Here is a 27,655-nt window from a genome sequence, read left to right as displayed (position 1 = left end):
CACTGAGCCTGTTTCCATGTTTATAAAGGATATCTCTTAGGGTTTTAAGGGTTAAATTGGGCAATAATTAAACCCAATAAAGCATCTAAAATTCATCCATTTGTTCAACATAATGGGCACATGTTATGGCATTATCATTACTATCATTAGGAGGGCAGAAACAATAAGGAAAACGTCTAAAACCCTACTCTCTGACTTAGGCACTTAAAGAATTTAGCAAGTGGATAAAGTATTAATTACATTACCATGTACTTACAGTTTATGCAATATTTTACTCAATATGAGAAGAATCAAAGTCCTTATACACTATTAAAACAGACTACAGATGGTATCCAACATATAAAGTATCTGAATTACGATGAACTGCACTTACGACCATCTGTTTTTTTTTTAATCTTTTGTGTACATCTGATCGTTAATACGTACTACATACAGTGGTATAGCACGTAATCTGCTGATACCATCCTCAGATATTCACACACAGACATTCAATATTATGATTTATAGATACTGATAATAAAAGGCAATAAAAATGAAAACCGGAAAAAAAACAAGGTATTCAACTTAGGTCAGAATCATCTTACGATGGAGTCGTCAGAATGGAACCCCATTGTAAGATGGGGATTACCTGTACCTTGAATAAAGCAAGTACGATGATGTTGTTTGCTGTCAAGCTCATTCTGACTCAGTGATCCTATGTGACAGAATAGAACTGCCCCATTGGGTTTTCTAGGTTGTAATGTTTACTGGAGCAGACTGCCAGGTCTTTTCTCTTGAGGATCTGATCTTGGACTCAAACTGCCAACCTTTCGGTTAGCAGCTGCACACTTAACCATTGTGCCACCAAACCAAAACCAAACCTGTTACCGTCAAGTAGATTTTGACTGATAGCAACCCTACAGGACAGAGCGGAACTGCCCCATATGGTTCCCGAGGAGTGGCTGGTGGATTCAAACTGCCAACCTTTTGGTTAACAGCCAAGCTCCAGGGCTGCTAAATCAGGTGATAAACTTTTCAAATGGCAGTCCATGCAATTTTAAAAAATATTAATACAGCTTAATAGGACAGTTTGCCCGAAAGCATAGGCTACGAAAGCAGGTAGACCCCTGTTCAAATTTTACCTCGAAGGGTTGAAAGGATTAGTGCTAATATGCTTAGAGCATCTAGCACCTCAAATGTTTAAAGTATCTGGCACACAGCGGATCCTCAATATGTAGTAACTATTATTAAGCAAGCAGTCCCCGGCTGGTGCAAAGCTCAGCCAGCTGCTAACTAAAAGGTTGGAGGTTTGAGTTCACCCAGAGGCACTCTGGAAGAAAGGCCTTACATCCTACTTCCAGAAAATCAGCTGTTGAAAACCCTATGGAGCACAGTTTAGTCTGACACAACTCTACTCAGAATCAATTCAATGGCAACTGGTTCTTATTAAAAAAAGAAAAAAGTTTTTAAAAAGATTTAATAGCATTCCATGATAACAAAGCTGATTTAGTTCTAAGATTTAGACATACTTGGGTAGCTCTGACTAACCCGTTGCTGTCAAGTCGATTCCAACACATAGCGACCCTATAGGACAGAGTAGAACTGCCCCATAGAGTTTCCAAGGGGAGCCTCATGGATTTGAACTGCTGACCTCTTGGTTAGCAGCCGACCTCTTGGTTAGCAGCCGTAGCATTAGCTCTGACTAAAGGACTTCTTAATTTGACTCCTTGAAGGAGTTAACCCCTTCAGGAATCATAACAGTTCCAGGCTGGAAGACAGAGAAGAGTTTAAGTTTTCTACCTAACAAATTTTGAAAAAAATTTTAAAATCCCCTCTTTACATTCCTCCAATAACCATAGGGAAAGATTCACTCTCACTGACATGAGGTCTTGCATCTAGGTGTATGCATTTGAACTTATATTTATCATCATTATCAGGATGGAAACAATGGCAAGAGATGGGGGGTGGGTAGAGAAATTTTCACCCCTCCCAGTGTATTCTTTAAAGGGATCCAAAGGAGTTGTGGAGTGAGGAGAAAAATGGAAAGTTTTTAATACTAGGCCTCCTTATCGACCTGGCCTCACAAATCTGCCATACAGCCAAAAGAACTGGAAAAGACCAAATAGACTGGGCCCAAAAAAGGAGATACTACCATTGCCTGTATTCCACCTCCTCATCCAATAAATAATACTGCATTATTTTTTGAAAATCCTAATACAAATTTACCTAATTTTATTGAGTTTTTTGATATTAATTTTTTATTCTACACTATATCCATTATATACAAAGCAACTAGATTGTTATTGTTTAAAAGAATCTCATAAATCACATTATTATTTTAAAAACACTTCTTTATATTTTCTTGGAAGATTTAATTTTTTAGTGGCAAGTATCTGAGTGCTTCCAATGTAACATGTATTCTGTTTATACACATTATCTAATTTAATCTTTATAATCCTATGAAGATATATGAAAATTACTTTTAAATTAAGGGGGAAAAAATTTGATAATGTGGTCTTTTTAAAGCACTTTATTAAGATGTTTCTCACAAATTAGAGAAAAGCTTATTTACCAGTAAAGAAAAAGAAATCCGTACTTTACAACACAAATGAAAAACACCAACAAAAATTTGGCACCACAACTGCGATAAGCTCCAGAGTTCCTGGTTTCCGGTTCTTTTACACTGTACTCTTATGACATACTCAAAACTTTCAGAAAGAATTCCAAATCCAGTAACTTCTGAAATGATACGTAACAGCACTGTCTACTCCTTTAATTACTCCCACGTTCTTTTTTTTTCACAGATACAATAAAAATATAAAATATGCACCAATGTAATTCATCAAACATAAATCTTCCCTTGCAAATGAGGAGAGATTAAGATTAAATGTGATACAGAATACCTTTTTTGGGGAAACAAGATTACTTGTACCAAAGCAGAACAGAACACAAATGTTACTAATCTAAAAAACCAATCATTCCTTCTCTATTTCCAAACCAAAACCTGCTGCTGTGGAGTCGATCCCAACTCAGAGGGACCTTGTAGGACAGAGCAGAGCTGCCCCATAGGATTTCCAAGGCTGTAATCTTTAGGGGGAAACCCTGGTGGTGTAGCGGTTAAGTGCTACACCTGCTAACCCAAGGGTCGCCAGTTCAGATCCGCCAGGTGCTCCTTAGAAACTCTACGGGACAGTTCTGCTCTGCCCTATAGGGTCGCTCTGAGTCGGAATCGACTCGACGGCACTGGGTTTGGTTTTTGGTTTTTTTAATCTTTAGGGAAGCAGACTGCCACATCTTTCTCCCTCAGGGGGGCTGGTAAGGTCGAATCACTGATCTTTCGGTTAGCAGCAAGCGCTGTTAACCACTGCACCACCAGGGTTCCTTTCTTTACTTCAGATAGCTTCCAACGTCCCACAATATTTTAAAGGTTTTTCTATATAGGCTAATTTTCTTTTATGAAAGAAATGTACGAACAGTACCCTTGATTATACCCCTGCAAATAGGGCATTTTCTTAGAGAAGGGGCACATTCCTGGCATACTACCAGATGACCACAAGGAATGAATACAATTGAAACTTCTTTGTCCATACACACTTTACAAGTTCTCTCTTCTTGCAACCTCCTCAATTGTTCTTCTAATGACAGACCTAGTAACAAAAAACAACTTTAGTGAAATGCAGTTTCTACTTTACCTCCCATTAAAAAAACAAAAAAACAAGGGTTAACATTTCATGCTGGTTTTAAGTGTTAATTTTGTTTTACCTGAAACATCTTCTGTTGGAATATACTTCATATTCTTTTCCACTGGGAAAAGAAAAACATACAGAAAGTATCAACCTACCGAATACAAGACTGCTTCACCTAACAACTATTTTTTTTCACTACTACCTACTCAATAACATAGGTACTGACTGAATATTATCAGGAATTATTACATTTAGCCATACTTCTTAAGCAATAAAAGATTTCATTCTTTTAGAACAAGGTAAAGATTATACTTTACTGATTGGATTTATTTTGTTTGTCAAAGATTGAGGTGAACATAACCCTAAGGATTTCTAAAACAATTTTCCCAACAAACTCACCAAATAAGTTGTTATATAATGTAGAGTCAATTTCTCTTAGACAGTTTTTGAAGATGTTAGCTGCAGCATTTCCTTTAACTAAAATGGTATCAATCAATTCTCTTGCTTGTAAAGGTATCTGTGTTTTTTGTTTGATAATATCATGTTCCTGTTGATTAATTATATTGGCTGTTAAAAGATTATCCAGGATAGGAAGCACACAGGTCAACTGTTGAAAGAGAGCCATTCTATTCTTCCGAATTAATGACAAGTCATCTTCATTAAAAAAAAATAAGAAAAAAATCCATTAGATTTTAAACTTTTCCAGTTACACACATGTAGTCACTAACAACCAATTCTACAAACAATTTAGCCTTAAATACTTGCAAAAAGAAAAACAAAATGATTTGTTTGTACTTTAATGCCTGGCAATTAGAAACCCTCCAGAAGATTTAGCTAAGCTGTATTATAGAGTACATACAGTCTCTCTGTTTTCATAATTTAAAAACATCTACAAATTTAGAACTCTTAGAACTCTGCTTTTCCTTTATTCTGTTGAAAGCAGGCAGAGAATGTTAAAAGACAGTAAAAATTTCTCACCTCTGTAGTCTTCCCCATGGAATTAATAATATTGACTCCTATTTGCACTGTATCACTACTTTTACGAGCACTTCATATAAATTATCTCATTCGATACAACAATTTTGTCAAGGCAGGTATGATTGTCTCTCACTTTCAGATATGGAGAAAAAGACTGAGACATGAATGACTAATCTGCCCAAGATCACAGACAGAATAAGTTTCAGAACAAGGTCTCCTAAACCAGTGTTTTGTTTTTTTTTTTAATATTTTATTTTTGGTGAAAATATACACAGCAAAACACGCTCCCATTCCAAAGTTTCTAGATATAATGATCAGTGACACTGGTTACATTCTTCATAAACCACTGTTCTTTTCAACACCCCAAAGTTAAGAAGCAGTGCCGTGGTGATCAAGAGCTGAATTGTGGAGTCGAGACAGACCTACATTCTAATGCTGGCCTAGCCACTTACAAGCTAAATGCCCTAGCCCTCATAAGCCTGTTTCCTCATCCGTAAGAGATCATAACAGCACCTTCCTCAAAGAGTTGTGATGGTGAATTGAGATAATACATGCAAAGCACTTAGCATAATATCTGGCACACAGCTACCATTATTATTAAATAAGTACATACATCTGTATTTGTTTTAACTACATATGAATCAAACATAACCTTTAAAAAAAAAATCAATGTCTTTTCCTTCATTTGCAGACCATATAAAATTCCTAATATCCTACATTTATGAAATATGAGCATGAATTACTGAGGTATTTTTCATACAGCTCCCCTTCTTTCAGTTTCCCAACCACCATAATATATAATTGCCTGTTTTGGGCACCTCAAAGAAAAAAAAAAAATACATCTCTAACGTACAAGTTTAAATTATAAAAAGATTATTTTCTTCCATGCCTTTTTACATTTTTCTAAAAGTGACTTTCTCTATTCATGTCAAAACTATGAAATTCCCTTCTCTAATCACAACTTATCCTTCTACCTGAATAATTCACCTTACTGCTAATCAATTTATTTTTTGCCTTTTTCAAAATCCCCATTATCATTCCCAAGTATACCAGCACAGCAGCTTCCTCCTTGCTTTCATTACCTCCCAATCTAGTCTAGGTATCAGTCAGCTGTTTCAATGCTGTCTCACTAGTACTCTAAACTTTTCGTCTCTATTCCTTATTTGGCCTCTTCTCCTATTAGCCTTATCAAATCCATAATTCAAGACTATTCTCTGACCCCCTACAAAGTGGAAAAAGTCACAAAACTAAGGAGACTAGATCTATTACCATTGCTTCATTTAACCTTAGCTATGTTTCATTACTGCTTAATAATTCTTATATATTTTTGCTTCTCTCAGGCCTTTTCTTTCCCCAGGCCCCTTCCACTTCCAAAATCAATCTACTTAATAGAAAAACATTTTTTGGGGGATGTGCTAGGCATTGTTCTAAAATGTTTTACTTGCAACATCTCATTTAATTCCTATAGCAACCCTATGTAATTGGTAATATTACTATCCCCACTTTACAGATGAGAAAACTGAGACCTCGTTAAATAAACTGCCAAACTAGTAACTGACACAGCCAAGATTTAAACACAATCTGTCTCATTCTAGAAATCAGACTTTTGAACAGTGTGCTACACAGCCACTCATCAAGCTTCTCTTAAACTCTTCCTATTTTTACTTACCAAAAAGAAAAAAGTATCCTTTTCCAACCCAAATACCCCAATTTATGCTATATATGCAATCTTTATCTCTCTGTTGGCTCATTCACCCTGTTTTTTGCACACTGGACTCCACACCTACTCTATAAACTCCTCGTGAGCAAACATCGTGATTTGCACAGAATTTGGCATATGTGCTCATGTTCAGTGACTATTTGCTGAAGGAATAAATGATTACATGGAAGACTTGTTCTGGGGAGGCTGAGACTTAACATCATCTAGGTGAATACCAAGCTCAGTTCCCCATTACCCTTGGGTGCAGGAGGAGGTTCTCAACATCAGTTCTATTTTTTTGTGTAAGGATCACCTACCAAGGATTATGGAGTAAAATATCATATTATTAAAAATATTATTTAAAGGAACTTTAAAAAAAAAGGTAGAAATAAGAACTATATCCAACTTTGAATCTTGCTTTTTCAAAACAATTTAAATGTGTCACGTATCAGGAAGAAATGCAAAGGAATTAAACGCTCAAGAAGATCACATTAGCATACAACAGGGAATCTTAGTGTAAAACTAACAGAGAAAAAAACCTGTAGTCAAAGGTTCACAATTAGAGGTCGCACCCCACCCTACAGTGGAGAGAAGAGGAGGTACAGTTTAGAAATGCCTGGGGAGCTGCTAACTGTCCTGAGACACGCGGAACACTCCTATGAGCCCTACGGAGAGAAAATGCAGGTGACTAACATTCCCAAATACCTGATGCCAGTTCTTCAGTTTGTCTTTCCTTCTCCTCTTCTCTTTTTTCATCTTCGGCATTAAGAAGCGCTGACACAATATCGTTCACTGTTTTGTAATTCTCCCCAGTGGTGAGGATTTTACTCTGAACTGTCTGCGTCACCAGCCTTCTACTAAAGCCCATCTCCAAGGCTGCTTCAACCACAGGTGTGTTCATCATGACTGCATCTTCTGAAGAGCTTTCCCCAGGTCCAAAATGCACTACTGAAAAAAAGACAGGTGCTAATATTAAAGTAGGAAACCTGGAGGAAAAATGACTATGCCACAATCTGTACTCTCGTGCTGCTTATATTCTAGAAGGGAGGTGAGCTACATGCACCAATTACCTATAACGCCAATAAAAGTCTGAGCTTGGTAAGAGTCAGATGATAGTATAACCAATATGCTGTACTTTTTAAAAAAAATACCACTTCCCAGGCTGTATTCTAAACCTTCTTAGTGAGAGACTCTCTAAGCAGGGAGCTTAGGAATCTATACCTTTTAAAAACTCCCGAAATAATTCTCCGTACAGTTCTTTTGTGAAGCTGATAGCTATACAAATTTAGAAATGAGAAATGATCTTCTCTAGCCATGAACAGGGGAAAAAGCTCAAGAAAGACTTACAGTAGAGGGAGCGTGAGAGTTTGGACTTGTACGAACAGGATCTAGACATGTATAATAATTGAGGCAGAGGGAATAAAAGGAACAAAGACAAGAAGCATAGTAAAGTGGAAGACTAGTTCACACAAAATACGACTAAAAAGGTAATAAAAAATATGGTTAAAGAAGTAAACAGAGTAATATGATTTTAGATACTGACAGGTGCTCTGAAGAAAATAATGCAGTTTAAGGTGATTAAAAGAAACTGGAAGGTAGGAAGCCATTTCAGACAGGGTGACAACCAAAGAGAAACATTTTCTGATAACAGGGTCAATGCTACCCACATGGCACTTTTGTGAAAATTACAAAAAGGCGACATTGTTCAAGACGCTTTACTGCCATTAACTGGAAAACAAATAAATACACAAAGTCCACATGTGTATTATGTTCCCCTGCCCAACTACTAAAACGAGCCTTGGTGGCGCAGTTGTTAAGCACTGTGCGGTTCAAACCCATCACCTGCTCCATGGGAAAAAGATGTGCCAGTCTGCTTCCATAAAGATTTATGGAACCTTTCCATAACCTTGGAAACCCTGTGAGTTTGGTTGGTTTTGGTTGGCTCAACCATATGTGGAATCTCTGAAGAAATGGCACCAGACCAAAAGCTCGAACAATAAGGCGTGATCCACGGAAATATCTCAAAGAAGTCTTCCAGGCAAAGAATAGCAAGCTTAATGGTCTTAAATCAAGGAAAAAGAGTGGCATGTTCAAGAAACAAAAAGGCTAGATGGTCAGAGCATGCAGAAATAAGACGGTAGGCCAGAGAAGCAGGCAACACTTAGGTCATGTAGAACCTTGTAAATTTATATTTTACTCTAAGTACTAGGAGGGTTTTAGGCAAGAACTGATAAAATCTGACTTGTGCTTTCAAAAGATGACCCTGGAAGGTCTGTGAAGATGGACTATAACTAGGTAAAATAGAATTAGGGAAACCTGTTGGGAGGTTATGACAGAAGATGATGGTAGTTTGGATTAGGTGGATAGTGGTGGAGATGGTTAAGAAGTGGTCAGGCTTGGGATGTAGATGGGGAAGAACTTCTAATAGACTAGACATACAAAGTAAAGGAGAGGAATCAGGGATGATGTCTAACTTCAGCCAACTTTTTGACCTCAGCAAATAGGTAACATTAACTGAGGTGGCGCAACCCAGAGAAGGAACAAATCTGACAGTTGAGAATGGGAAGATTTTTGCTTTGGTCATGTTAACTCTGAGATGCCTATTATAGCTAAGTAGCCTGGAACTACATGTAGAGGTTTGAAAATGGTTAACAGCCAGCAAATATGATTGCTCAGGATCGACCACGGAAACAGGAGAAAATCTGCGTGTGCCAGAAAGCCAGGCAAAGAAGATGTTTCAAGAAGAGTGCATTCAACTGTATCAAATGCTGGTAACAGATCAAGTAAGATGAAGACAGGGAACTGATCTGTATAGCTGCTAAGATAAAAAGGTTCCCGGTGACCCTAACAAGTTTTTTTTGTAGAACAAGCTAAAGAAAGAATGAAAAGTAAGGAGGTAAGGAGGTAAGGAGAATGAATACAGATAGATCTTTCTAAGCATTTTGTTGTAAAGAGAAGCAGAGAAATGGGACAATACCTAGATGGTGACACAAGTTCAAGAAAAGGTTTTTTTTTTTTTAGTATCAGCAATATTACATTATGCTTGTATGTTGAATGATCCAGGAGAGAGAGAAATCAGTGATGCAAGAAAGAAAAGGGAGATCATTGCCAAAGCAAAGCTCTTAAGGTAGAAATACAGGATGGGACCCAGAGGACAAATGGAAGGGCTGGCCTTAGATAGGGGCAAGGGCAGTTTAAAAGAACAGAAAGGAAAGTATGTGGGATACATCATGTAGGCTCATGGTTCAGCTAGTAGGAAGGTGAAATAACTCTCTTCTAATTGCCTCTATTTTCTCAGTGAAGCAAGATTACGAGCTTAGAGTGAGGCAGGAATGAGTGTTAGAAGCTTAACGAGAAAGGAAATGTGAGACAGTCATTTTGATGACTAGCGAAGTGATTTTGTTAGAGAGCTGCATTTGGATTGCAGAGAGGCATAAAGTGCCCGCTGAGAACTGTGGTTATAAATCCTAAGTAAAAACAATCGGCACAGTTGCCTTTCTTTTCCAGCTTTATTCACAGGAGACAGTTATCATGTACCCAAGCAATTTTTTTCTTTTCCATGTTAATTACTACCAAATCCTTCAACCACTCCTCCTACCCATCGTTTCTAGGATCTTATACTCCCTGGTCACCCATTTCTGGTTCTGCCACAAATTTGCCAATCTCCCTCTTAAAATGGTATGCCAAGAATAGAACACACCTTTCTAGATGTGATTAATGGACTATTATCTTCACTATTTTGGACACCATCATACACATACATTACACACATTAACTTATGACAGATGTGACTAAAATTAAGTTCTAACCAGAAGAGAAAACTATTTCCTATTCTTGAACTAAAACAGTGTATGTTATTATTAGCTGCCATCAAGTTGGCCCCCGATTCATGGCAACCCCATGTGTTGTTAGAGTAGAACTGCTCCATAGGATTTTCTTGGCTATAATCTTTACAGGAGCAGTCTGTCAGGCCTTTCTTCCCTAGAGCAGCTGAGTGGGTTTGAACCGCCAGCCTTTAGGTTAGCAGCTGATCACAAACTGCTTGTGTCACCCAGACTCCACTGAACACTATACATCTGACTTAAATACCTAACATCCAGCCCAATTCTTAAAGCATACGTGAAGTAGTGCCTTTTCCGAATCATGCTAACTCAGAGCAACCTTTTCCTCTTTGGAGGGCTTATTATTCCCATCACTCATTTGGCACTGCTTCAACTATTTGTTGTTGTCTTTCTTTAGCGTGTGTCTTATGTTCCCAGTTGAAATGCCCATACTTTAAGAACAAGGACTATTACACTTCCTCCATTAACCGAACCCATTGCCATCAAGTCAATTCCAGCTCACAGCAACCCATCAGGACAGCGCAGAACTGCCCCCTAGGGCTTCCAAGGCTATAATCTTTACAACAGCAGACTGCCACATCTTTCTCCTGTGGAGAGGCTGGTGGATTCAAACCACCAACCTCTCAGCATACAAGCTCTTAACTACTGCACCACCAGGGCTCCTCTTACACTTCTTAGGATCCTCTAAAATGCCATGACTCTTACTGGATACATTTTGTTGTTGTTGTTGGATGCCACTGAGTAGATTCCAACTCACAGCAACCCTACAGGACAGAATAGAACTATCCATAGGGTTTCCAAGGCTGTAAATCTTTACAGAAGCAGCCTGGCACATCTTTCTCCCACGGAGCAGCTGGTGGGTTCGTACTGCCAACCTTTTAGTTTGCAGCCAAGTGCTTAACCACTGCACCATGAGGGCTCCCCACTGGATACGTATCGTGTTAACTTCTAAACACTTTTTCCTATGGCCTCAGAAACCCTTTCTTTACAGACTTTTATTCTTATAGAAATTCCTATTTGATATCTGAAATACTTTCATACATACTGGGTGGATCAGCACTTTCATCTCCGGGAGTGTCTGAAGTCGACAACAGCTATGAAACAGGAGATAAGTTAATAAGTAAAATCAGAAATCTCAAACAACCTGAAAAGAGTAAAACTAAGGTAAGTTTACCTTAATTAAATGTACATATTCTTTTGAAAACTGGGCAATTTACAAACTTCACATTGCTGTTTTACCCTAATCATCCCACAGATTTTCCCAAACCTCAAGAGTTTCTGTGGTTTCAGGAAAGTAGAAAAAATTAGTTTCTTATTCAATTTAGAAAGTCAGATTTCAACTGGGTTACTCCAAAAGGTCCCTCGTTCCTAATAAGTTATTTTTTTTCCTAAAAAAGGTGAAAGAGACAGTAAAGAACCTTCTCTAACCCCACCACAAGTTTGTTAAATAGTAGGTTCAATAATTTTTCTTTCCAAAAGCAAAGAACAATTTTTTAAAAAGTCCAACAAATAAGCTGGTTACAAAAATTAAAGATGCCATTCATGTGAATATGAAGTATGTACTTTAATAAGATGACAGATATAAATATCACTTCTTGTCATTTCTTTTGTAATTATGATTTAGGAGAATCCACTGTTGCCAATTATAATAATTTATTTACCTGTTCAAGAAGATGAGGATACCGAGCTTGAATCTCATCAACAAACTCCCGCCCTTTCATGCGTATCAAGAATTCACACCTAAAACATAAGAGGAAAAATTTTTTTGCTTTATATAAAATATAGCCTGATCACCCTAGAAAAGTAGTTTTGAAACATCTTTTATTATACTTCACAATAAAAAAAAAATACATTTTATACAACCCAGTATATATATACCTAACAGGAACAAAATTCCCATAAAACAGTACAAATTCTCACTACATGAGACGTATTCTGATATTGTCTATTCAATTCCATTAACACAACAACAACAAAAGAGCCACATACAAACGAAAACCACTGTTCTAGACAATTTACTTTTTTAACCTAACATAGTTTCAGAAAGTGCAACTCAGTAGTCCCAACTTTCACCATATGATAATTTTCTCCAGTGTTACTCTCAAATGTTTTCATCTATATATAAAGCGACAGTTCCCAACAGTTGTTTGCAAACTACCAGGGCTTCTCAAAGGTGTTCCAGGGAGTTCACGTAACATCTGTTCCCATTTCATCCCTTTTGCTTCTCAACAAACGGTGCTAGAAGACTAGATATCCATATGTGAAAATAACCAACCTCAGCCTACATCCACACTACCTACAAAATAATCTAAATACAGATCATACACCTAAACGTAAAACCTAAAACCATAAAATTTCTACAAGAAAACAGACGAGAGATATCATTTTGTCCTTGGGTTAGGTAAACTTTTCTTAGATAAGACACCAAAAAGACAATTCATAAAAGATAAAATTGATAAACTGACATGATCAAAATTGAAAACTTTTCTCCAAAAGGCACTATTAAGAAAATGAAAACAAAAAGCCAGAAACTGGGAGAAAGCTTACACAGCACATCCGATAAACCACTCGTGTTTACATTAAGAACTCTCAAAACTCAGTGTCAAAGACACAGCTCAAAACACTAAGCAGTCCAACACCTAATTTTAGAGATGAGGAAAGAGGCTAAGGGGTTCATATGACTTGTCCAATAAAGATAAAATTCCTAATTTTATTTCTACTATCAATATATTTAAACTATTCCTTGGTTATGGCAGAAAATAGGAGGCCCTGCCAGAGACAGAGTGGCTTTAATAAAAGGTGATAAGTGACATATCATGAAAAATAAAACTGTACATACAAAATAACTTAGTTATAATCAAACTTAGCTATCAGATTTTATATGCATTTTTGTATTTGCTTCATTCCTAGGTCGATTTTATAGCCCTTCTCGTTTTCCTTTTTATCTCTGTAATCCTTAAGTTCTCTTTAAAGCAAGATGACCAAAAACAAAAAATAAAAAAAACCCGCTGTTATCAAGTCGATGCTGATTTATGGAGACCCCAGGCGTTACAGGGTGGAACTGCACCACAGGGTTTTCTTGGCTATAATCTTTTACAGAAGCAGTTCGCCAGGCCTTTCTTCCACGAAGCCACTGGGTGGGTTTGAAGTGCCAATCTTTAGGTTAGCAGCAGATCACAAACCACTTGCATCACCCAGGCTCCTTAAATCAAGATGGGAAATAGGTAAATGAAATTTATGGCCATAATGATAAATGAGTCACCAAGGACAAGTTAAACTATATTCTGAGTATATGGTTTACCAAAGAAAATTTCGAACTCTTCTCAATAAAATAATTAAAATTCTGCCTTGTAAAAGGCTAATTCTCTAATGGTATAAAAGAGGCCTTGTTATAATTTAAATGCAAACTTCCATCATGTGAGTATGCCTACTTCTTTTAAGCACAAATTTGTGTGGCAGAACTATGCAAAACAATTACCTTGGAAACCACTTGGCATGTTCTAACCACGGATCATCTCCAGATTCCCAACACCTCAAGCCACCGTCACAACAAAAGCATTTGACATCATCGTTGCGACCTAAAAAAAAAATAAAGACCAAAACCGAATACACATATATTCTAGTTAGTAGATCAAAATGAACTAGACAAATGTATAGCTACATATTAGTTTCTTACCCACATAATAAAAACCGGCACTTGCAAGCTGCTCAGGCTGAACTGGAACACTAGACGGCCAATATATAAATGTTCTCAGACGAGCTGCACGTGTTTGCATGCTCAGATTTGAAATGCTAAACCTCAGCATTTCTGGAGAATTTTCCAAAAACGGACAGTTGGGAAAATGTCTCCGGTGTTCTGACATAGCATCATCCTTTGGTTCCCAGTTACTCAGTTTCCCACCACAGGCAAAGCAGGCTACCCTATCTCCAGGTCCTACGTAATAAAAGCCAGCTCTTGCCAAATCTGACGGTGACAAAAAGGTTAATGGCCACATCTGGTAAGTAAGAAATCTGGCTTCTTCAGTACTCATTGCATAACTGTAGGGGTTAGTCCTCAATGGGGAGATGTTTTCCACTGCTCTGGAATTAACAGGGTTTGGTGAAAGATTGGAGTAAGAACCACTAAATGAGCCACTATGTTCCAAAGTGGGAGATAATGAATGTGCAAAACTGTTTCTCACTGGAGAAGTATTCTTAGAGGTTGATCCCAGACTAGTAACTGAAGCCAGATTCTGAATAAAACTACAGCTAGGATACAGCTGTTTATGCTTTTCAATAGCATTGTCTCCTTGTTTCCAGTTATCCAGCATCAGACCGCAACAGAAGCATTTGACCTTGTCATTCACACCAGTGTAATAAAAACCAGCCCGAGCAAGACTCCTTTCTGAAATGGGGACACCGGTGGGGAAAGTTGAATATGTAGACATTCTGTAGAGTTCACATGAAAAGTCGTATTTCATTTTTTGTTTGTTGCTGTTTGTCCAATCTGACAAGATCTTGCTATCTTCCATTATATTCTTATATTTTCGTTGAGGGGAACTTGGGACAAGTCTTTGGAAGGTAGTTTTGTGCATGAGAAGGTGATTTTAATTTCTGGTGGCTAAAAGCTTTGACATGAAACTTCTCATCTCTTCATACTAAATTATATTTTCACCACAAAAAGGAATCAAATGATAACCTCCTAACTATCTAGAATTCACTACGCCTTCTTTACTGGATTTACACCTGGGTACACACTCAGGCATCCTACTTCATGCCTAGGTTACCTGATGGCTACTTCTCCTAGGTTACCAAGATACCACTTAGTACTCTTTGGGACTATATTAAATCTTTTAGGTCACTCAGGTGCTATTTGCTCATAATTTAGTGTAATACTAACCTAACGGTCTGAAAGAAGTTGATACACTTCTGAAAGTATGTTTAAAAAAAACCTTGATTTTTCAGATAGGTTATATTCCAAACATTGTAAGCTAAGTAACCATAAAAAAAAAAAAAAAATAGAATACTTAAATTATGCCCTTAATTTGCTTCTGATTACAAACGACAAATTACAAAATTCTATGCATCAGGCGTCTTTTCCTATAAGCACTTTAATACGGCATAAAAAAAATTGTTTTAGTCTAGTAAACTAATTAAAGTCTTCATATAGCCACATTATCTAAAAACTAATTTCATATAGCTTCTCACCATAGTATTAACTTAAGCGGATTGTTAGCTTCAATAACAACTTTTGGGGAAGTCAACATCCACAAGCTGTGTTGAACCTAAGCTTGTTAGGGCGTATATGATTTCAAACGAAATAAATTTTGCTTAAAGGTCACAAACTATTAACTCTTCCACCTTTGTTAAATATTTTCTATACGTTTCCATTTCAAATAGCATCATTACTGTGTTGTCCTCCTTACTAACTTTGCACACCACTTTGTGCACTTGATCAATCTAATGTATTTTTCCATAGACTTAACTACTTAGCCAGAAAATTTCCACAGCAGAAACATTTTACATCGCATTTAAAAATTAAATACCCTGGCATTCATTTAAGGGCCATACATGATTATAGCATCCATTTTGTAATTAATGATGAAGTAATTCATCAAAAAATACAGTTTGTCTTTTCTAGTGTTACCACAAATGCCTAACATTACCAACAGAATTACTGCTGATGCATAATGGATCAGTAATCCTACTAGCCTTCTTTCTGTAAACAGTTGGTATTTTAAATATATAATTCATACACAAAATTAAACTCCACAGAATTCAAACTATATCCCTTTATAAAGTTTCTGGGTTTCCATGGTGGGATTTAATACTGCAGGTGAAAAAAAAAAAAAAGTAGACTCTTCAAGGCTGTAAATCTGAAAAGAAAAAACAAAATTTTAGAAAATTTTATTTTTGTGGCAAAGAGAATCACAGATGCTTCCATTTATCCCACAAAGTCTAAAAAAGATTTACACTTTACACAATACATCTTATTTCCAGCAATGTCACCAAAGCTTTCTGATTACAAAAGCTCTTAATTGAAATAAAAGCAATATACTCCCATTAACATTAATTACACATTACAAAAGTGTACAAGGGACCTTTCCATATAGGAAAACATTTTGTCTTTGGGTCTCCTCACCTCTTCTGGTGACAACTTTTAATAGTTTAAGGATAATATCTGGCAGTTTGCTTGAGGCAAAAGGGGGTAGTGGTAAGAAAAGAAGACCTCACTATTCCTCATGAGCAACAGTACAGCGGTAATTATGACACAAACGTTATTTTTTTAACGTCAAGCCGCTCCAGGACTAGGCAAAGTGCCTAGTAATAATACAATAAACCCTTCAACTTAAACGCTACAATTCCCTCACAATTCCAAAGCAACCACCACACAACGCAACTCGAAAACAAAACAAAACAAGGGCCTGAGAAACACAGGCCTTGGGAACGTGACCGCTTGCACGCATGCTTTAACAACACGAGGTCTCATATATCTAGATTTTTATCTACAAGCTAATTTTGCTCTTTTTATGCAAACCGTAGCTGTGGGCGGTTGCGGAGGGTGGGATAGGGACTGGAAGGGAAAAGTTGAAACTATGAGATTTGCCCATTCAGTTCCCGGAGTTAATTTTCACAATACACAACAAGCCACTGAGAGCGGCAGGGCGCCGTTGGAACTACGTGAAATATGAGATCTCGCCGCTACAGGGTCGCCTCCCTTCAAATATATCAAATTAAAGGTACATCGAGGGCCAAGTTTAAAATCTTGCAAAAACTTTAAGAGGAAAAATTTTGGGCAAAGTCCAAAGGCCGGGAAAGTGGGCGGCGGCTAGAGTATGCATGAAAACAAGCCAATTTTCAAAAATCACTTTCGACTTCCAAGTCTTGAAAGCGGAGTTTCCGAATTAAATGAAAGCCGCGGCGAGGGCGCGCAGCAGAGAGCTCGCTGCGGCCCTGGACGCTCGGTCGAGGGGCCCCAGCCGCTGTCCTCCCTCGTCCGACCGCAGCGTTCGGGAACTGGGCCGCCGCAGCTCCAGCGCCCCAACCCGCCTCGCGCGCTCTCGCGCGGCCCCGGCCGGGAAGTAGCCGCACTCACCGCAGTGCGGGCGCAGCAAAGACGGAAGTAGCGCGGCAGCAGACCGGCTCCGAGCGGCCTCCTCACGCCCGCCGAGCGGCCGCCGCGACAGGGGCTGAAGCCGAGTGGGGTACCGGTCCTGGTTCCGAAGACCCTGCCGAAGCAGAGCTGACGCCGACGCACGGTGACGTCAGCGCGCTTGGCCGGGGGCCCGCGTCAACCGGCGCCCGAGGGCGGAGAGGAGGAGCGCGGGTTCGCTACGACGGGACGTGTGTTCGGGAGGGACGCGGGGAGGCCGGGTGTGGGCGCCCACCTGGCGCTGCGCTGTCAGCCCGCGGGTGAGGCGGCACCGTCCACTTCAGCTCGGTGTTTCGCTTTTTAATCTGGACGTTTGCGCTCTTTTAACGCTTCGCCGTCTTTTCGTCTCTGACATTTTACTGAGCGGGACGTGGCAAACCTAGAGCCGTTGCGTTTGAATCTTGGGAAACCCTGCGGAAACGCCCTTGTGTCAGTGGTTTTGCGCTTCTTCCCCCATGTCACCTCTGAGCTCTGATCCCGCCCCTGGCAAAATTCCACTAGTGTGACGCCTTCTGCCGGCCTAGATGACGGCATTTGGGGATGGACTCAATCCAGTGGCATTTTTGCTTCTGTTAAGTAAACACTTGTAACCGCTTTTCTTCAGAGTAAAACTGCGTGGCGCTCTGATCTTTACGGGTTACAACAGTCAGCAGCTAGCCGCCTAAATTGAAAAAATGTGAAACTTTGAAGTATTGGAAAGTAGTACAGCATCAGAAGATTAATTGTGATTAATCAGCCAGTGTATCTTCTTTTTAAATTTTGACTGTTTTTAAGCTTTTGGGTTCTTTTGTTCTGGAGACAGATGGACTAACGAAAAAGTGTTCCTATTTCAGAGGCTCATTGTGAGCAGTGTGAACCGTTATTTCAGGCCAGTCTTCACTTGCAATAGTTTCTGGAATTTTAAATAAAATAGAGTGTGTGTGTGTGTGTGTGTGTGTGTGTGTGTGTTTAGTCCCTGGGTGGCATAAACTGCGCTTGATTACTAACATAAAGGTTAGCTTCTGGAACCCACCCAGCAGTGCAGCAGAAGAGAGGCCTGGTGATCAGCTTCTATAAAGATTACAGCCAAGAAAACCATATGGAGCGGCTCTACTCTGGAACACATCTAGTTGCCCTGAGTTGGAATCTATGCCACTCTGCAACAGGATATGTGTATTGTATCTTATATAAAACCAAACCAGTTGCCATTCCAACTCAGGGCAACCCCATGTGTGCAGAGTAGAACTGCACTCCATAGGGTTTTCAAGGAGCCCTGGCGCCACAGAGGTTAAGCGCTGGGCTGCTAACAGAAAGGTCAGCGGTTTGAACCCACTCAGTGGGAGAAAGATGGGGCCGTCTGCTTCCGTGAAGATTACAGCTTTGGAAACTCTATGGGGCAGTTCTGTTCTGTCCTATAGTGTTGCTATGAGTCAGAATCCACTCTACCACAATGGGGTAGTTTTGGTTAGTAATTTGTGCTACCCACGGTACGTCTGTCTGTGTTTCTGTCTGTATGTACATATTATATATGTATATTTGTATGTGTATATATATATGTTTGTATAAATATATATATGGGGATGAGGGGAGTCCCTGGGTGTTGTGAACAGTTAAGGACTCAACTCTTAGCTGAAAAGCTGGCGATTTGAACATACCCAGAGTCGCCTTGGAAGACAGGCCTGGCAATCTGCTTCTGAAAGGTCACAGCCATGAAAACCATATAGAGCAGTTCTACTCTACATACATGGGATCGTCATGAGTTGCAGTCATCTCAACAGCAACTAACAACATATATATATTTAACAAATGATATATACTTATGAGAACCACAGAGGAGTCCATTTATCCAAATTTCAGTAGTTAAGTGATAGAAATAAAATTGTAAATTAAAAAATCTTGGTTTTCACAAATACCAGAAGATAAGCTAGGTAACTGGGATCTTCTAAAAATTAACATTTATACTCATCAAAAGACCTCACCAAGTAGCATCTAGGGTCTTAAAAGCTTGTGAGTGGCCATCTAAGACACACCACAGGACCCACCCTGTCTGGAGCAAGGGAGAATGACAGAAATCAAAGACATAAGGGAAAGATTAGTCCAAAAGACTAATGGATCACAACTACCACAGCTTCGACCAGCCTGAATCTAACACAACTAGATGGTGCCCGGCTACCACCACTAACTGCTCTGACAGGGATCACAATAGGGAATCCTGGACAAAGCTGGAGAAAAATGTAGAACAAAATTCTAACTTGAAAAAAAAAAGACCAGACTTACTGGTCTGGCAAAGACTGGAGAAAGTCCAAGAGTATGACCCCCGGACACCCTTTTAACTCAGTACTGAAGTCACTCCTGAGGTTCATCCGTCAGTCAAAGACTAGACAGGCCCATAAAACAATACAGGTAGCTCAGCCGTGTACCTGAGACTAAATGGACACACTAGCCCAGGTGCAAGGCCTAGAAGACAGGAAGGGATAGGAAAGCTGGGTGAATGGAAATGGGGAACCCGAGGTCGAGAAGGGGAGAGCGTTGACACGTCGCAGGGTTGGCAACCAACATCACAAAACAATATGTGTATTAATTGTTCAATGAGAAACTAATTTGCTGTGTAAACCTTCATCTAAAGCATAAAAAAAAAAAATTTTTTTTTCTAAAAAATTCTTGGTTTTGCTAGGCAGGGACCTTTTGTCTCACCCCTCTCTAGTGGTACCTCAAACACAGTGGCACAAAGTAAATGTTTGTTGTATTGCAGCGAAACCAATTTTTATGTATTCTGAAGATACTCTTTGTCAATGAAATTAGATGCTTTCTTCTCTCAGGGGAACTCCAGGGGGCAAATATTTCAAAAACTTCCAAATAACAAGCCACTTGATTTAGGCAGCCAGGGGAATTCCAGGACCCTGAACCATTTCCCATTTCCTGTCCATGTCATTTCTGCCTGCCAGTCAGTCTCAGAACAGGAGGTCTTCTGTTCCAATGTTAATAGTAAAAAAAAGTATTCTTAACAATTTGTGATACAGAGAAAAATGCCATTGCTCCCAATGACTCAAAACTTCCAAAAATACACATGCGTTTTGGTATTAATTTTGTATTTAGTTGAAATTTCTATTTCTCAATTACAGAAACATTCCTAATACATGTGGGAATATATGTAATCTAGAAAGTATATGTAGCAAGAATTATTCATCCTGAATTCAAGTTTATTTCTGTTTCAGTTCTTGTCCTGACCAAAAAAGTAACGTGATGATATCCTTCAATGTATTGGAAAACTTGAATCTCAGAAACTCAAATGCCTTAAATATTTTTCCCCAAATAAGTATAAAATGTCATTCAGGTATAATAAAAAATAGATAGTACTTTATAACTTCTAATCTTGTATAGCTTGTAGTCTAGTGTTACATGTGTTTACCCATTTATTCAGTTAATTTTTTTTCATATTTCCAGTTTATAGTTGCTGGCAATTTGGAAAAAAAAAATAAGTTGTATATTGAAGAGGTTGCCATTTTAACATATTTCACATTTATGTAGAAAAATTAAAATATTTACACAATCCAAGATAATTTTGAAGAAGAAAAATAAGATTCAAGGGATTTGTGCTCCCAGATACCAAGAGTTACAAAGTAAAGCCGTAGTAATTCAGACATTAGCACAAAACCCATTGCTTTCGCGAGTCAATTCCAACTCATAGCAACCCTGTAGGACAGAGGAGAGCTGCCCCATAAGGTTTCCAAGGAGCAGCTGGTGGATTCAAACTGCCAACCTTTTGGTTAATACCTAAGCTCTTAACCACTGTGCCACCAGGGCTCCATATTAGCACAAGGATGGACAGATAGACAAAGGAGCAAGATTGAGAGCCCAGAAAAAAAATATATGTATATATATGGGAATTTGATATATGAATTACATAGTAGTAAGAAAAATGGAGCAGTTCTCCTCTGTCCTATAGGGTCGCTATGACTCCGAATCGACTTGACGGCAGTGGGTTTGGTTTTAAGAGAAGGGTTAACTAGTTACATAATGCTGAATTAATGGTTATTCTAATTGCAAATAAAATCATATCATGACCTTATACTATTAAGAAAAGTTTGCTGGATAGAAACCCAAAAGCGAACAGCTATTATAGTAAATACAGGGATTTAAACATATTTGGTGAGTTGTTATCCATCACAGATATTATCCTTATTGATGCTCAGATTGTTTTATCTCAGGCCGGTGGGAGCTTATTCAGGTTGGTTCCTGAGTCCTTTTGACACAGCCCTTAGTAGTCTTTGATTGCTTTTTAGGCTCATATTGAACATTTCTTACCCCATATCTGTAATTAGTGGCATAGTGGTTAAGTGCTACGGCTGCTAACCAAAGGGTCGGCAGTTTGAATCTGCCAGGCGCTCTTTGGAAACTGTACGGGGCAGTTCTACTCTGTCCCATAGGATCACCATGAGTCAGAATCAGCTCGAAGGTACTGGGTTTGGTTTTTGGGGGTTTTATCTATTATTAGCCATTTGTCCAAGGTGGCTTGGTTCTTTTAGTGAGAAACGGTATTTAAAGACCATCATCTGAGTGTTTGTGAATGTTGTATTGTTTCTAAATGTTTTTCTGTGGACTAAACAAACTGTCTTAGTTATCTATGGCTGCTGTTAACGGAAATACCATGAGTACATGGCTACAACAAAGGGAAATGTATTCTCTCACAATCTAGTAGGCTAGAAGTCCAAATTCAGGGCGTCAGCTCCAGGAGAAGACATTCTCTCTCTGTTGGCTCTGGAGGAAGGTCCTTATCATCAATTTTCCCCTGAACTAGATGCTTCTTAGCACAGGGACCCCTGGTGCAAAGGACATGCTCTTTCCCTGGCACTACTTTCTTGGTGGTATGAGGTCCCCATGTCTCTCTGCTCACTTCCTTCTTTCATATCTCAAGACATTGGCTCAAGACAGAACCTAATCTTGTATATTGAGTCCTGCCTTATTAACATAACTACCTCTAATCCTGCCTTTTTAACATAATAGAGGTAGGATTTACTACCCACAGGAAAATCATATCAGATGACAAAATGATGGGCAATTACATAATACTAGGAATCATGGCCCAGCCAAGTTGGCACATGTGTTGGGGGGACACAATTCAATCCATTTGCCATCGAGTCGATTCCAACTCGTGGAGATCCCATGTGTGTGTCAGAGCAGAACTGGGCTCCATAGGGTTTCCAATGGCTAATTTTTCAGAAGCAGATCACCAGGCCTTTCCTCTAAGGTGCCTCTGGGCAGATTGAAACCACCAGCTTTTCACTTAGCCAGGCATTAACTTGTTAACTACCCAGGGACTCCTTTTCTGGGGACAGAACTGGATAGTATGTTTTTTCCGTTGGTTTTTAATAAAACATACCACGAACTCATACTGATACTTCCAGTGCAAATTCAGGACTGCAAGGTTTATTTTACTGTGTTGATCTTACATCTGTATCTCCTCTTCACACTGAAAATCCTTGTTCTCCTCTCTTTTCCCTTCCTGTCCCCGTAGATAATGATTGAAACGTTTTTTATGTTTTATCTTTCCATTTTAAAACTGTAATTATATATATTTATTCATAGGTCCATTTTCCTTAGATAAGATGCCATGTCCACTTTTCTCCACCTTTGTTCATTTAATAAATTCTGGAACTCGCTCAGTGCTAGTACATAGAGATGTTCCTCATTTCTGCATAGTACTCCACTGTGGATATGCAGCCTAACAGAGTTAACCACTTCCTTATTGGTGGATGTCTGGGTGGTTTCCAGTCTTTTGCTATTACAAATAGTGCTGCAGTTAACAGTCATGGGCATGTGTCTTATTTTAGCATATATTTCCAGAAGTTGGATTGTTAGGTTAAGTTGTAAATTCATGTGTAATTTTGCTGGATGTGGTCAAGTAGCTCTTTGTGGGAGTGTTAGCATTTTGCAATCTGACCAGCAATATATGTGAGTGCCTGTTTGGCACAGCTTCAGCAGTAGAGTATGTTGTCGAACTTTTGGATTTTTGCCAATCTGTTGGATAAGAGATACTATTTCATTGTAGTTTTAATTTCAGTGCTCTTATGAATGAGATTGAAAATTTTTTCATAGGCATCAAGTGTAGATGTAATGTTTTATTTTGTTTTTTAAAATTAAACAATTATAGAAGATTATTAGGATTGATACATGGTATGTACACAGATTAAATGTATACTTTCCTGAATTTTTGAAATATTTCACATCAAAAAAAAATTTCAGTAGACGGAACTCTGGACATTCAGAGGCTGGAAATTTGGCCACATCACCGCTCCCCTCCCCAGCGTTTGGTTCCTTACAAACATCCCTAGCGTTACCTTTCTACCTGTTTTTTAAAAGTCAGTTAATATTTCTGTGATAAGACATGGGGTTATTTTTCATGAAACCTATTCATTAGGGTTTTGAAACTAGAAGGAATCTGAAAGCTCATTTGATTTGATCAGTTTGTTTTAAATAGGATTTGGCCAAAGTAACAGCAGAAAAGATTTTTACAGACAAATTGCGAAGAATCTGAACACACATGACAGCTTTAAAACTGCGGTGTCTCTATCCAAAGTCAGATTCTTTTTTTTTTTTTAATTCACAGAAATATTTAAAAATTTAATTCAGGAACTTTAACCATTTAATGTAAAGTGAAACCTTACCATCTCTAGTTTCAAAAATCAATGAGCTAAAAATTAGGATGATAAAGGAAAATCCTTATGATTAGGGAAAAATAGTCACGAGAAGTCATGCTGGCAAACACAAGGCATAGTTGACTGTGTTCTTTCTATATATTTCCTATCAAGAGGAAAAGGTAAGAGGATTTTAGGATATAAAAAGCCGATGCAGGTGTAGGGAAGGTCTTTCCTGTGGTTTCCAGAAGGCGGTCATGGCGGCAGGTTCTGAGCAGTTGGATCGGTGGTAGAATTGCTGAAGCCTTGGAAAGCTGCAATCAATATACGAATAAAGAAAACTCTAGGTGACTTAGAAGTTGAGTTCTCAGGCATGAGGTAAACTGGGTTATGTTAAATATTGAAAACGACAGCTCAATCTGATCCTTGGAATGTATGCGATATGTCACAAATGTATAAAACCTGGGCATTAAATTGTTTAGTTAACAACTGGAAATCCTGGTCTATGGTTTAGAAGCAAAGTTTGAATTACAGATACGCACTCGAAAGGTGGTAATTTAAGTTATGAGAATGGATGAGTGCTTGAGAGAGTATATAAACCCGGAATCCAGTGCCGTCGAGCCGATTCCGACTCATAGTGACCCTGTAGGACAGAGTAGAACTGCCCCATAGAGTTTCCAAGGAGTGCCTGGGGGATTCAAACTGCCGACCCTTTGGGTGGCAGCTGTAGCACGTAACCACTAGGCCACCAGGGTTTCCGAGAGAGTATATAGAAAGAAAAAAAAAAAAAACTTACGTAATGTAAAGTGGATAAATTTGAAGAATAGAAGTTGGAGGAAGTTGCGTTAGGTGTGGTAAGAGGAGAGGGGAGAGCTAGGACAGTGCAGCCTCCCAAAAGCCAAAGGAGATGCGCAAGAAGAGGAGTGGAGAATTTCCACCCATTGAGAGGGCAATTTTGACTCAAACTGAAGGATGAAACAAATCTAATGAACTGGAAAACTTGTTTCTCAGACCAAAGGTGTTAACCTGCAGACCTAGGCCTAAAAATCCAGCAGTAATGGCCAAGAGACCAATTTGTTCGACACTTGTTTATTTTTTTGTTTTAGACATTCATATATACTGGTTTGCTGTCCAGTTGATTCCGACTCATAGCGACCCTATAAGACAGAGTAGAACTGCGTCACAGGGTTTCCAAGGAGCTGCTGGTGGATTTGAAATGCTGACCTTTTCTTTTGGTTGGCAGCCATAGCTCTGAACCACCGCACCACCAGGGCTCTGACTTATATCATTTGATAATATTTTATATGTGTGGTGTAATGGATTGCTTTTTGTGTGGCCTTTCTAGCCATGGTCTTGTAACTCCCACACAGGTGACTGGGCTAGACTGTGTAACAGGGTAATTGTAACCCACCAGTTTTGCCATCCTGCTGGGCTTGAAATGAGCCACCCCAGAGACAGAAAAGAAAAGAGGCCATCACTACCAAGGAGAGACCCGCAGGAGATGGTGCAGCGGCCTTCCTGGCCCGTGGAAAGCGGAGCGTCTTCGGGCAGAGACCGAGGGCCCGGGAGAAGCCTACACCTGACCTACGAATTTGGGACTTACCAGCCTCCACAACTGCGTGAGCCATTTCCTTTTTATGGTTCGCGGGTTGTATGAGACGTTGCAGCCAGTTAGGGAACCCAAAGATGGGAGCGAGAGTACTGAGGGGAGAGGGAGCAGCTGATATTAGAGACGATGGAGTGGGACAGCAGCTTGGAAAAGTTGGACATCAGGAACATCTTTAACCTCCACCTCATAGGAACCAGCTTTGTGCTGATCCCAATAAAAGGAGTTATTCGTTAAATGTGCAATTGTATAACCATTTAAATGGCTGGAGCATTCCTTTCTATAACTCTACCACAACTTATCCACTCTCCGATTGACAGTCAGGTTGTTTCTCATCTTTTGTCATAAAAATGCTGCAGGGATCATTTTTGTGTCTCCTTGAGAGTTTCTCTGAATACCTAAAAGAGGAATTGCCGTGTCTAAAAGTGTACATCTCTTCAACTGTATTAAAAAAAAAAACAACTTCAAGTGTATTAGATATTGGCAAATTATTCTCCAAAGTGATCTTAAAATTTACATTCCTACAGCACTGGGTTACCGGTAGTTCCACTGCTTTACACCTTTGCCGCATTTGGTGTTATACCTTTATTTTTTGCCTATCTGATGTTTGTGATTTTATTTTGATTTGCATATTCCTTATGCCCAGGGAGGTGAACATTCTTAAATATATTGATCACTTTGGTTTTTATTCTGAATTGTTTATTCACCACCTTTGTTCATTTCATTTTCTTTTTCTCACTGATTTATAGAAAAATCTTCAGAAAAATTCTGTATTTGAATCATTTGTTTGTTATATGCATTATATGTACAACTTCTCCAAGTCTGTGGCTTGTCTTTTCATGTTATTAATATTTCATTCAGTAAACTAATCTATTTTAATGGTCTCATATTTATCAGTCTTTTCCTTTGCAGTTTGTGCTTTTTGAATCTTGCTTAAGAAATCCTTAAATTCACGTACATAGTCTTGTATAATGTCCATTTTTAAGGCTTTTATTCACTGGGAGTTTATTTTGTTTATGGAATAATGTAATGATCGAACTTTTTATTAGAATAACCAATTAAACAGCACTATTTTTATTTATTTATTATTACACATAATATTATATGTTGTTTATTACTTATTGACTAGTCAATCCTCTCCTCACTAATTCCCACTGTCATGTATCAGAGTCCCACATGTGCTTGGGTCCATCCTGGGTTCTCTATCCTGTTCCACTGCCTATTTGTCCACCCCTATATGCCCAAGTGGTAAAGAGATCAGCTGCTAACCGAAAGGTCGGCAGTTTGACTCCACCAGCTGCTCCTTGGAAACCCCATGGGGCAGTTCTCCTCTGTCCTACAGGGTCACTACGAGCCAGAATCAACTCGACAGCAGCAGGTTTTTCTTAATTACTGTGGTTTTATCATATCATGCTTGTCTGACAAAGGTCAGGATAACAGCCTCATCGGACACGTAACCAGTTAGCAGTGGTGTCCAGTAAGTGCCAGCAAGTGGCGACCGTGCGTGTTGCAGAGCAGGACTGCACTCCGTAAGCGTTGGAGCAAATTGCCAGATCTTTCTTCCGAGGCACCTCTGGGTGGGTCTGAACCACCGATCCTTCTGTTATTAGTCAAGGACTTAATCGTTTGTTCCACCCAGGGACTCCTCATCAGATATATACAGTCTTTTTTAAATCATCAGCAATTGTACACTAGAAATATGAAAACAATTAACTGAACGAATGGGGAAAACAAATGTAACATTAGACTCTAAGTTTGAACATTGTTAAAGTTATAAAATATTATTTGTACTACTTAAGTTAAATTTACCCTTTTTTAAAATTGTTTATAATGTATATATAGCACAGCATTTGCAAATTTAACATTTTTCATGTATACAGTTTAGTGAGATCAATCACACGATTTAGTGACGTTGATTACATTAATCATGTTGTACAACCAACACCAATACCCATTGCCAAATTTTCCACAACCATAAACAGAAACTCAATGCTTTCTAAACAGTAACCTGTATTCTTCCTCCTCCACACCCCTGGTAAAAAAAAAAAATTTTTTTTTTTTTTGTAGCCACTAATAAATTTTGGTCTTTATACATTTGCCCATTCTAGACATTTCAAAT

The 27,655-nt window shown here is 38.8% G+C and overlaps 1 protein-coding gene across 2 annotated transcripts; it reads right to left on the bottom strand.

Moving 5' to 3' along the window:
• Positions 1–316: 316 nt before the first annotated feature.
• Positions 317–17,370, bottom strand: LOC100659446 (baculoviral IAP repeat-containing protein 2). 2 transcript variants are annotated; one of them, XM_003415601.4, is made up of 9 exons: positions 17,260–17,370; positions 13,861–16,039; positions 13,663–13,762; positions 11,846–11,924; positions 11,230–11,278; positions 7,048–7,290; positions 4,065–4,319; positions 3,742–3,783; positions 317–3,626 (listed from the first exon to the last, which is right to left on the bottom strand). In XM_003415601.4, the coding sequence occupies exons 2-9, from the start codon at positions 14,756–14,758 to the stop codon at positions 3,433–3,435; spliced, it is 1,860 nt and encodes a 619-aa protein (XP_003415649.1). In that variant the 5' UTR covers positions 14,759–16,039; positions 17,260–17,370; the 3' UTR covers positions 317–3,432. The 2 variants fall into 2 exon arrangements, with proteins under 2 accessions (XP_003415649.1, XP_023410507.1); XM_023554739.2 differs by having other exon boundaries at positions 7,048–7,287.
• Positions 17,371–27,655: the final 10,285 nt, after the last annotated feature.

Source organism: Loxodonta africana, chromosome 7, assembly GCF_030014295.1.
Source record: "Loxodonta africana isolate mLoxAfr1 chromosome 7, mLoxAfr1.hap2, whole genome shotgun sequence".
NCBI lineage: Eukaryota > Metazoa > Chordata > Mammalia > Proboscidea > Elephantidae > Loxodonta > Loxodonta africana.
Note: the sequence above shows the minus strand (reverse complement) of the source record. Positions and strands in the feature narration are given on the sequence as shown.